Genomic DNA, 11,926 nt, shown 5'->3' with positions numbered 1-11,926 from the left:
GCAGAGTTTGTCATATCACCATATCTTATCTCAATCAATATGATATCGTAATTAATGCAAGACAAACATGCAATGAGATTACACCTTACAAGACTGTTGAGATCAAAAGGAAAAACTTTCGAGTACTAGCAATGCATCCTAGATAATTTATGTGTATGTGTATAAGTTATGTATCCTCTTTTCTAGTTGCAAAATTCGTTGATGTAATCACACAACAGCTTGACGGACTCTATCGTAACAGCATTGTAAATTGATGCTCGAATACCTGCCGAGAAGAAAAAACCTTCGGAGTCAGCAAATAAAACTAACAAAGCATTTCCATAAATTCAATTCAAGACAAGTCGAATTCACTCACCGCCAACAGATCTATGACCTTTCAACTGTCTAAAGCCTCTTTTCTCCGCTCCCTCCAAGAATTTTTTCTCTTCACCTTCACCCTCAATATTGAACGTTACATTCATCCAACTTCTCGCACTTGAATCTCTCACCACGAGTTTCGCTTTCCCTTTCTTCTCGGCATTTTCTAGTGTTTCATACAAAGTCTGGGCTTTTTCTCTATTCGTTTGTTCCAATCCTTCTAATCCACCTTTATTCTTGATTAGATGTTTCAATACCAATGCACTAACGTAAATAGGGAAGGTAGGAGGAGTATTGTATAAAGATTTGTTATTCGCTAAGATCTTGTATTCGTATGTAATTGGTACAGCAGGTATACAACCTAATTTTGAAGCTTCCGTCGTATCTACCAACAAGTCATTTCGGACAATCAAGACTGTCACTCCCGATGGACCTAGGTTCTTTTGCGCACCAGCATAGATAATTGCGTGTCGTGAAAAGTTCGGTATAGGTCTGGAGATGAAACTGGATGAATAATCCGCTACGATCTCCACACCCTCCGATACCAGGTCAAATGGAAATGCTTCTTTGTCTTCTGCCTTTGGGGGAAATTCAATACCATTGATAGTTTCATTCTCACAATAATAGACATAGGCAGCATCTTTACTGAAGTTGTATTCGTCCCTTGATGGTAGACGAGTCCAAGAAGTTGATTTGGTACTGGCCGCGATTCGAGGTTGACCGAAAGCGGGGCAATTGGGGAATGGCGGTGCACATAATCTCTGAGCTTCGGCATAAGCCTTGGAAGACCATGAACCGGTTAGAACGTAGTCTAATACAGGGGGTTTGAACTCTTCTGCAGGGACGGGGTGGGCGAGTCGATGGGCAGCTAAGAGGTTTAACACCACGGCTGAGAACTGCCCGGTACCACCACCTTGGGAGAAAAGGATGGTGTAGTTGTCTGGGACTTGAAGGAGGGATCGAAGATCGGCTAGTGAGGCAGGCATAGGGAATTAGCTCTGCGATCTGTAGGTACAATCCGAAATCTATAGTCGGAGATCGATCGTATCGGTTTGCTTTGAGGGATGAGATGCACAGGTGTGATCCGCACGAACTGAACAAGGTATAAATCCGAATGATGCACACTATCACTCACCCTCCGCACCTTCTATAACAGCCTTAAACTCCTTCCCTCTATGCGACAATTCACATATACCCATGCCTGTATCTTCATAATTCAAAAGTCCCAACGCAGCTTCCTCCAAGCATTTTGTAGGGAGGGGTGAAGGCCCAGCGGCAAAGTTGTGCACTTGATCTCTTGTAGGCATTTTGGCAATGACAGATTACTGCTGAAGACGGACCAAGATTATGATATGATATTTCTTACTCGATAAGAGGTCTTTAACTCTGCTATCCATCGACAGTTGCAATTCCGGAAAATCAAAGATCCACAACTTAGATGACCATCACTCGAGTCGAGCGTCCATCTTTACATCGACCGTGGGAAACCTGATCCTGGTTGTCCGATCATTCGGAAAATTAAGGTTAATAAGAGCGCGACATACAGTAACTTAGCATCATGCAAATCCCATCATGATCGCAAAATCAGATACCAATCCTGAGAACGTCAGAAAGAAGACCGCGGGAGGATCCTGCAAGATTATATGGGAAAAGTCACAGATGGAGTGTAGAAGATACGATCACTGCTGAGCAGAATCAAACCAACGATAGGAGATTGAAGGAGATACATCAGCACAACTCTTACTCTACTCGGATTCCCGATGACGTTGTGAATCAATTCAGATAGAAATAGAAAAAAAGTAAGTTTCACCTCTATCTCATTCAGATTCCTATCCTCATCCTCATCCTCTGCGCACTCACTTCTAACCTTAACTGCCCATAGTCTCTCTCTTCATTCTTCCCCAAGAATAAAAACCAGGATGAAGCTGTATGATCGCTTTTGATCTGTATCATATCATATCTTCGCTCGAGAATATCTCTTCAAACTCAGAAAGATCTTATTATCCATGTTGTATCGACCCACGACCCGTACGATGGCCTCAATAGACGTGTCCATACGAACTGCCGCTTTGCTCGCTCTGTCCCAAGATGTATGTGCGTTGATCGCACTTACCGTCGAAGCGACTTTGTCTGTCCTCAATTTCATCTATCGGTCAATCCTTGGTGTGTTAGGCTACGAGCGAACGGTTAGGTTCGATCATAGCAGAAGTGTAAGGAGGGAGAGCGGGAGAGGATGTGGAGTGGTAGTGCTAGGTGCTAATGAGGGTGAGTTGAGATGTTCAAATTGGAATCATCAAAGAGGACAGTACATGATGTACACCTGTTTGGTATCCCTAACGCCTCTCCTTTCCACTTCCCCCCATCATCTAATACTTCACGCCTACATCTCTATTCGTCAATTGGTGCATTCAACAGACATCATCCGCTAATACCCCTTTGCACTCTTTCAGCCGCAGGTCAAAGTCTCACCCTCCACCTCGCCAAAATAGGCTACACCGTCTTTCCTCTGATCCCCTTGCCCGCCCCATCTTCACCGCCCACTTCCTCAGCCCTCACACACCTTCTACTCACCTGGTCAAGCGTTCAGAAGAGACTCAGAGCGAGATTTCCTGGTCATCCCGGTGCGGTCGTTCCCGTCATGGTTGATCCAGAGGGTATATCAGATCATCTATCCTCCTCTGCCAGAGGTGATCTGAAGAGATCAACAAACAGCATAAAGGAGGAAATGGGAGAAGGAAGGTTCAGTCATGCTGGAGAGACTGTTCGGGCTTATTGTAAAGATAACAAATTAATGTTGGTTTCGATCATTTGCATCAACAGAAAATCGAAAGTGGTGTTTAGATCGGATCAAGGCAATAATGGATTCAATCTTAGAAGTGCAGGTAGTACTGAGGGGACTAGAGAGGATCTTGATCATACAAATGGATCACCAGTGATGATGCAGCGAAGTTTATCTGCTCCATCCACTTCCAACTCTGCCTCTAATGATGCACATTCGCCTCCTCCTAAAGAAGATGAAAGAAAAGACACTACCTCAGCCAACTCAAATACCATAAGTACCGGTACTGGTACATTGATCAATAAAAGACCTTCTGAACCTATCATTCCGCCTTCGCTACCTTCCACTTCATTAACGATGACTGACGAACACACGATGATCTCATTATATCGATCCAACATCCTTGACCCACTGGCAATAATCAAAGAGCTAAGCGATCTGCTGAGTGTGCCATGCACTCAAGGGTATTCCAATGGTCGGATCGTATTTATAGATGGGGAAAAGGCCAATCAAGGAAGAATCATTGAACTCAACGATTATACTTATTCAGACGAAGCAGTAGTGGGGGCCCAGGAGGGAGGATCGGAGTTTCATGAGAGCAGGAATAAGGTTGTAGAATTTATATATGGGGTGAGGGAGAAGGTTGTTGGGATTGTTAGAGAGGAGATGAGAGGTATAGGGGTGAATGTATGTGAGGTGATTGTTGGTGAGTCCACATACACCTTTCAGTCATTGTACATTACTCAGTGTCTATCTTCTTGCTCCTCGAGCCCTGACGAGAATTTTACTATAGAAGTCACTAACGCCCTTCCTCTTTCTCTTCCCAGGTCCAATGTCTCCTCGTATAGGCACAACGGGGTATCATCTCCGCCACTCAAGTGAGGATAGCAATGAAGGTGCTTCTGCTATCCTTGGTGATACTTTGAAAAGGTCAGCTGAATTGCTCATGATAGGTCGACGTGGCTGATGTATGAGTGTGGGCACTATAGACCAAACTCTGATGTGGATGTGATCCTCAAATCGCCTCGCACGGTCAGAAGAAGTGAGTCCGATTGGCTAGACAGATGTTTAGAGGTCGAGCTGACGTGTTGTCTTTTCCATCAACCCTAGAACGAGAAGTTGTAGGTACACCTTCCTTATCAAGGAAAACGATACATCACTTGTCTAGGGACAATTCCCGACACTGACATGATTACCTAGGCCGTATCGTCCAGGTTCCATCTGCTCACTCGTTTATGGGCAGTCGACGATGCCCTACTTTTCTCCTCCGTCAGACGGGCAATCGAAGATTCCTATGTCCGATACCATCATCGTGCAGGCATTAGCCCATGGGTCGAAGAACTCTTGGGATGGGTGCCCTTCAATTTGGGTTATATCTCTAAGGGGGTGGTCAAGGAATTGCTGAAGTTTGGTTTGGGGGTGGAATGGATTGTCGAAGAGTGGTGGAAAGCACTTACCAAGTAGTGTTTAGGGGGATTTCTTGACATCAATCGGATTAATCTCCTCCCCAATGAGTTTACTGATTGCTAAAAGGATGAAGAGACGATCCGAAATAATCAAAGTCATTCATCTTATTGAATTGAGTCTGTAAATTTTCACATTCACCATTGTCATTATCATTGTCATTGTCATAGCTTTGTTTTTCTAATGATGTTTCGTAAATTTTGTATATCATGAATCCATCTTCACAGTATCTCCATAGTCTTTCCTAATTTAGTCTTATTGTATATCTGTTTTACACGTTGTCATACTTATTCATGACCTTCAATTCATTTATCGTATTTGAACTTTGAAAAGAACGAAAATTGCGAGATGTATTTAATGAAATGATGAGCTTGTAATTAAACATCACTTTGGCATCAAATAAGCCTGCCTGATGAGGAAACAGCCAGAGTAGCTCGGGGTTTTTGCATACACTTTATACAGGACAGAATATCACGGTTATATACATAGATAAAGTTAATCGATACATTTGATATTGTTATACACACTCCATCACAACCTTGCGACTCAATTTGGCATATTTAAACTTCGATTCTACTCATGCTTGTTGTCATTTGATGATTCGGAGGAAGGATGAGGGGGGAAAAACTGAGGTAAAATGGATTTATAAACTTCTTCATCCTTTTTGGAGAATACCACGTAGATCACTCTTGTTACCTGAAATCACAATATCACAAGCAGTCAGAATAACTGTATGGATTCATAGACAAGTCGCTCGAAGTATCGATCAATTCGATGAAACACCAAAATACATGATATGAATGGACTTACCGATTGGTCTTTTTCCAGGAATTTTCTCGTGGTCTCAATAGCTATTTCAGTAGCGTCTTTGATGGGGTAACCGTCTGTTCACATATTTATCTTAGCCTTAGCTATCACAAATTCAAGAAAATGTATTTTCTCTAGGTAAGGTGACTGAACTATACTCACAAACACCCGTTGAGATACTTGAAAATCCAATTACACCCCCTCCATGACTTTGACACAAATCGAGAGAAGTCTGATAGCATGATTTTAACTGTTGAGCACATTTGTCGACGGCACGGGAGGAATAGATTGGTCCGACGGTATGAGCTACGTATTTTGATGGGAGCTATAAACATCCAAATCAATTTAGTATCAATATCGATATATACACACCGAGTCTTACGATCTTTTGATCTCTCATACTAAGAATGTGATGCGGTTTCAACAATGTCACTCACTTCATACCCCTTAGTCACTTTCGTCTCACCCGTCTCAGCACCTCCCAGACCCTCACACTCCTCCAACAACTCTGGTCCAGCTGCTCGATGGATCGCTCCGTCCACCCCACCTCCGCCTAGGAGAGAGGAGTTGGCCGCGTTGACTATCAAGTCTGCCTAGAAGATTAAGTCAAGCATGATATTATGTATCAGGTGAGTACGTTCAGAGATGGGTGTGACAGAATCGTTACGCACTTGGAGCTTGGTTATATCGCCTTTGTTGAAGCAGATCGAACGACATAAGCTTTGTTCCGATTATGGAGGAACAGTCAGCTTACCTCTCCAGATGCTGACTCTTCTATTCAACCCTTCATCATGATTGTATTTTGGCTCGTCTTCCGTTTGGGGAGTCTCGTTGGAAGCGTACCATTCTGATAATGTAGGTATATCTTTAGGAGAAGTAGTCATCTTTCCTTTCTTGGTGGACAGGTTACGGTGGAGGCGAAATCCACTGGATGACCAGGTCCTACTGCGTAATGTGTGAGGTCTAGGTGAACTTTTCAGAATGGCTGTGATGGTTGGGATAAGACGGAGAGGGGGGATGACAGACATGTGGGTGTGAGATAACTGGTTCACCATAAGAAGGAAAGGAAAGGAAAGAATGGTATGTCCATGTCATTGGGCATTGACCGTCTTCACATTGGTGGACTGACTTGACACGTCATTTCCTGCTCATATCACCGCAGCTTAACCTCTTCCAACGCATTCATAGCAATGGTCTGATTCTATAGCTCATGACGAGAAGACACATAAGGGGGGACCTCGTACGAGAGATGGGGCAGGACAGTATGTAAATTCTATGCATATTGTACAACGTGATTGAAGGATGAACATCATCGACTTCATTTCGATCTATTATTCTCCCCTTTGTGACTCCTGCACATCTGATAGCAATCTCTCGCTCATACCTGACAAAAGATAAAAGATGGTCAGTCGTATCTGAGACTCTGATCCTGAATCCAAATGCGCTCACACCAGCCTAATTCTACTGCTCCATCCTCTTCCCGTTGACCGAGACAAAGTGGTAGAACACTATCATAGCCATTGCCGCTATACCGAGACCGTTCGAAAGATTTGTGAGGGTGGTATCTGAGATCATCGTGTGTGTATGACTCAGTTCCTGTTGGATCAGAAAAAGAAGAAGTCAGTCAGCACCTGGTTTAGACTGGAGCATGGCGAGGTGTAAAATACTCGCTTCGGTGATGACACAAAGCTGGTGATTTCGGCGGTCTCCTGACGATCTTTGGGGGATTGTATTGCTGGGTGGATATAGATGCTCTATTTGGTTGTTGTAAATGGTCGAATCAGACTCTTTAACTTGGAATTATACTCTTCGCGCAGAGGATACGATATGAAGAAAGACAAAAGTCAAAGGTGAATCTCATTTCGGTTGTAATCTTAGTTGAGGTTGAGGTTGAGTGTTGCCCCGCCGGAACCACTGTTTATTGATCGCGCCCTCAGCTCAGGCGAATTAACGTCATTATCGTTGCATCTCCAACTCGCTATCAACATCCATCTCCCTCTTATATCTCATGCTTTCGACCAAAATAGCATACAGCAAACACCATGGCAGGCTTCTCTATACATCCACTGCTACCGTCTCTGAAAACCAAGGTAACAGCTATACATCAACATGGTAAATCACCCCTTCTGATTTCAACGTTATCCCATGGCCGTGAGCTGATCCGAACATGGTATAGACGACCGACTATACGTCGGATTAGCAAATGGTTCCCTCCAGATATACTCATGCGAAACCTCTTCTGGGGACGAATTACCGAATGTCGGATTCCTCAAGACGCATGCTCTGGGTAGGAGACAGATAGATCAGATAGGCGTTTTAGGGGAATCCAAACAACTTATAGTCTTATCTGGTCAGTTCTTCCTACTTCCCAGCTTGACGGGGGTCGTTCCAGCTGACATGTCTGTCAGATACCGTGGTCACTCTTTACTCTCTACCTGATTTACCGAAGAAGGGATCTATCGTCCTGAATCAAGCTAGATCAGCTCACTGTTTTGCCAACACCGTGTATACCACCTCCAAAGGGAAGAAAGCCGATTCAGACGCTAAGAATGCAGTAAGGGAGTTGCTGGTAGTCGGGTGTAGGAAGAAGGTGGTGGTTTATGGTGTAGGTAAAGAGGGGCTGAAAGAAGGCTGGGTAAGCTATCTCTGCCCTCCTATGAGCACGGGGAGATGTCTCGCTTATTGTCCTGTCCTGGTGTTTTCTAGGAACTCAACTTACCTCATTCACCTCGAAATATAATATTTCCTTCACCTCCTTCATCGACATTACCAGAAACGATCCATCTCCTCTTCACTCCTCAGACATCTGTGCTACTTCACATCAATCCTTCATCATCTGCAAATCGCCTTAACGTATCTGACATCGCAACGGCGCCTCCTCCGCCGTCCACTTCGTCAAGCTTGACCACCGAGGAGGGCGGTACGACGGGGATAACGATGGGTATGGGAGCTCTAACTGGACTAGGCGGGTATGTAGGACTCGGTGCAAAGTCTTCTGCTCCAGTGGGAGCAAGGACCGTCGGAGGGGAAGTTCTGCTAGCTAGGGATGGTAAGTTGTCAGAGACCTTTTGAGCATTAGCGGAAGATAGCTCATTGCAATTCCGCTTCGTAGATTTGGGTGCCTTTTTGTCGAGCGAAGGCAATTATACAAGAACAGAATCCCTACAGTGGCCTGGACCTCCTGATGCACTAGGTGAGATATTCTTTCAGAGCCACTCAAGGTGACTTGTTGGTAGCTGATCATGGTACGCCTCAATAGCTTTTGCAAATCCATATATCTACTCGGTCGTTCCTGTTATACCATCCTCATCCACTTCAACTTCCTCTGCGGTACTTGTTCCTACTGTTCATATACACCTAGCTCCGACATTAGCTCTACGCCAAGCACTTAGCCTACCAGCCCCTTCGACAGGTGGCCTGGCGGTCAGTCACCTGGCTAATACCAAAGACGCTATACCATCTTCAATACCGGCTGAGAACATGTCCCCTGCGATCAAGATGTTGATTGTCTCCAATCCAACCGATAGACACTTGCTTCAATCAGAAGGAAGCTCAATATGGGCTTTGAGGTCAAGCGATATAGCAGAAGAGGTAGATCAACTGGTCAAAGAAGGTAGAGTAGGGGATGCCATTGGTCTGGTGGAAGCGGTAGGGCAGAATGGGTTATCGTCTGTGAGCTTTGTATTCATGTCGTCATAAATTACCTGTATTGGCCTGGTGAGCTGATCTCATTGTTATAGTCGCGTCGTTTACCCCATCTCAAAACATTACAAGCTGTCACTCAAATTGCTAAAGGAGAATACCAATCTGCCATGGAGACCTTCTTGATCTTCAATGTCAATCCTGCTCTGGTCCTGTCCCTTTTCCCGGCAGAGACGATCTCAGGTAGATTGCATGTACCTCAAGATCGGTGGATGGAGTTATTCAGTGCGGTCGAAGGAGCCAAGCTCGAACCGAACATCAGCCCAGAGAAAGAAGAAGGCGTGGCCAAAGGACTGTTGAAGTCTGTTGCTGGACTAGGTGGATTGACAAAAAAGGGAAGTGTGACAGGTTTGAGGGAGATGGCGAATGATACTGCTAGTATAAAAAGTGTGAAGAGCGTGGATAAAGATGGAGAGAAAGAGAAAGTACCAATAATGAAGGATGAAGATCGTAAGTGGTTCCGCTTATCACATCGATCGATATAGTTGAGGTTGATAAGGATGTGGTTGGTAGCTGTCCCGCCTCGAGCCGCACTGGAAGCATTGATGTACTTCCTATCTGACCGAAGACAGAAACTTGCTGGAGCCATCTCAACACATCCATTACCTGAACAATCCTCTTTCCCACCCTTGTCGTCCCTATCAGCTGAAGAACAGCATAATCTACCTTCGTTTCCATTTACCGAACTCTCGCCTGAACAATTACTCAGAGTGGCTCAGGTCATATATACGGGGTTGATCAAGGTATACCTAGTGGCTAGACCTGTATTGGTGGGAAGTCTATGTAGGATTGAAAATTGGTGTGATGTCGAGGAAGTAGAGGAATTGCTGAAAGCTCAAAAGGTACGTCGGCTTCAATGTTTTTCATCGTGTTCTGTGAGCTGATGCCATTGATGGATACCCGATTAATAGAAATTCGGCGATCTGATAGATCTGTATCAAGGCAAGAAGATGCATTCCAAAGCTTTAAAAATGTTGCATGAGTAAGCTACCTTTTCGATCTTTGTTTAACCATCATGTAGCTGATCACTTGGTAATGTAGACTGGCAAAAGATGAAGAAGATAAACTCGATAGATATCCACCTACGATCCGATACCTTCAAAAGCTTGGTCCAACCGAATTGGAACTGATATTGGAATCGTCAAAATGGATATTTGAAGAGGACCCGAAGATGGGATTGCAGGTCAGCTTTGTTTTCAATGTCCCGTCAGATGACACTCAAGCTGATCATGAATGTCACTTTAGATATTTACGGCAGATGAACCAGAAGTGGAATCTCTACCTCGATCAGAAGTCATGCGGTTCCTTGAGAAGACCAATGAAGAGGCTTGTATCGGCTATCTCGAACACGTCATTAACAGTTTGGGAGAAGAAGGTCCGGATTATCATGATAAGTTGGCTGAGCTGTACCATAGTAGAGTGAAGAGTGAAGAGGGTAAGAGTGGTGATGATGGTAAGTAAAGAATAGCACTTATCTAGAATCAGTGACAGTACTGACCCTGGAGTTTCAGAGAAACGTCAAGAAGCGTATGGTACATTGCTCGAATTCCTGGAAAAGTCAAAACAGTATAGACCTTATAGATTGATCAGTAAACTTGCTGCTGAAGGTGAGTCAGCCCCACTTCGCGTAGATTGATTCCAAGCTGATATATTGCTTTGTATTGTGTAGAGATGCCCGAAGCTCGAGCGATCTTACTAGGCAGGATGGGCAAACATGAAGAAGCCTTGAAGATCTACGTGTACAGGTTGAAAGACTACACAGCAGCTGAAACGTGAGTCTATGTGATCTAAGACGTTGGACAACCAGCTGACGTTGTTTTCCGGTAGATATTGTATTCGAGTATATCCTTCAAATCCTGATATTTTCTTAACTTTGCTCAAAATCTACTTGCGACCATCGTCCATCTCGACCTCGACCAAATTCAATGAAAAGGAAAAACCAGAACCATTATTGGAACCAGCCCTGTCATTAGTATCGAAACATTCTACTTCCCTCCCTGCTTCACCGGTGTTAGACCTCTTACCTCCCCTTGTACCCATTCAAGATGTCCATCAATTCTTTATGCGGACTTTGAGGGACAGTCATACGAGGAAGAACGAATCGAAGGTTCTCAAAAGTCTGATAAAAGGTAGGAAAGAGGAATTGGATAGGATGTTATTGGGGTTGGAAACCAAGAGAGTCAGAGTAACGGATCAGAGAATGTGAGTGGAGTGAGAAATGGAGCAATTGAGAGAGATTTGTCGTCCCGAGAAAAGGAATATCGATTTGGTCAATGACATTTGTTGGGTCAGTGCTGATATCTAGATTTTCATCTTAGATGCCCTCAATGTCACAAACGACTTGGTCAATCGGCTATTGCAGTTCATGCACCCAGGTGAGCTGATATTGACTTATCCAAAGCACGATATGATCCATTCAGCTGACTGGACTTGCTCATACAGGGGTGAGGTGACTCATCTTCATTGTAAAGACTCGTTCAGTAGCAAGCTGGCAAAACTGAGGGGATAGGACAATGCCGTAAATAGGCAGCGGTGGTGTATCGATCTGGTAGAATGTAGTGCCGACATTATTTTGTAATATCCTATCTGTATACGTTTGTATTGGATTCCACATACCTTGCACTTCTTATACCACCATGACATTCATGCAATCAATACCATGCACATATGAATGAACAGACAAATCACATTATTCATCATGTCATGTCACTATCAACTCATTATACTTGACTTTCATATAAATAACAGTCATCAAATCTCGTGTAATTCACAAGTACTGGTGTCAGATATCAAAAGTAAGACCATAGATACAATATC

The 11,926-nt window shown here is 44.0% G+C and overlaps 4 protein-coding genes across 4 annotated transcripts; 2 read left to right on the top strand and 2 right to left on the bottom strand.

The window, feature by feature from the left end:
- Positions 1–182: 182 nt before the first annotated feature.
- On the bottom strand, positions 183–1,664 carry I203_101439 (phosphoserine transaminase; the record flags this gene model as incomplete). The annotated part of the gene is made up of 3 exons (XM_065516885.1): positions 183–265; positions 356–1,327; positions 1,493–1,664. 3 exons carry the CDS (start codon positions 1,662–1,664, stop codon positions 183–185), a joined length of 1,227 nt encoding a protein of 408 aa, XP_065373703.1.
- Positions 1,665–2,390: 726 nt separating this feature from the next.
- Positions 2,391–4,600, top strand: I203_101438 (uncharacterized protein; the record flags this gene model as incomplete). Its single annotated transcript, XM_065516884.1, has 6 exons — positions 2,391–2,622; positions 2,808–3,842; positions 3,964–4,066; positions 4,126–4,178; positions 4,247–4,257; positions 4,337–4,600. 6 exons carry the CDS (start codon positions 2,391–2,393, stop codon positions 4,598–4,600), a joined length of 1,698 nt encoding a protein of 565 aa, XP_065373702.1.
- Positions 4,601–5,173: 573 nt separating this feature from the next.
- Positions 5,174–6,291, bottom strand: I203_101437 (uncharacterized protein; the record flags this gene model as incomplete). Its single annotated transcript, XM_019148766.1, has 6 exons — positions 5,174–5,296; positions 5,411–5,484; positions 5,570–5,732; positions 5,845–6,000; positions 6,079–6,098; positions 6,162–6,291. The coding sequence occupies 6 exons, from the start codon at positions 6,289–6,291 to the stop codon at positions 5,174–5,176; spliced, it is 666 nt and encodes a 221-aa protein (XP_019001785.1).
- A 1,158-nt stretch (positions 6,292–7,449) lies between these two features.
- I203_101436 (uncharacterized protein) lies at positions 7,450–11,618 on the top strand (the record flags this gene model as incomplete). Its single annotated transcript, XM_065516883.1, has 16 exons — positions 7,450–7,519; positions 7,584–7,757; positions 7,816–8,042; positions 8,114–8,456; positions 8,520–8,600; positions 8,667–9,079; positions 9,148–9,559; positions 9,623–9,951; positions 10,021–10,091; positions 10,151–10,292; positions 10,355–10,562; positions 10,621–10,716; positions 10,779–10,881; positions 10,937–11,311; positions 11,428–11,484; positions 11,552–11,618. 16 exons carry the CDS (start codon positions 7,450–7,452, stop codon positions 11,616–11,618), a joined length of 3,168 nt encoding a protein of 1,055 aa, XP_065373701.1.
- Positions 11,619–11,926: the final 308 nt, after the last annotated feature.

This window comes from Kwoniella mangroviensis (assembly GCF_000507465.2).
Source record: "Kwoniella mangroviensis CBS 8507 chromosome 1 map unlocalized Ctg01, whole genome shotgun sequence".
Taxonomy (NCBI): Eukaryota; Fungi; Basidiomycota; class Tremellomycetes; order Tremellales; family Cryptococcaceae; genus Kwoniella; species Kwoniella mangrovensis.
The sequence above is the reverse complement of the archived record's forward strand: the minus strand, read 5'-3'. Positions and strand labels throughout refer to the sequence as shown.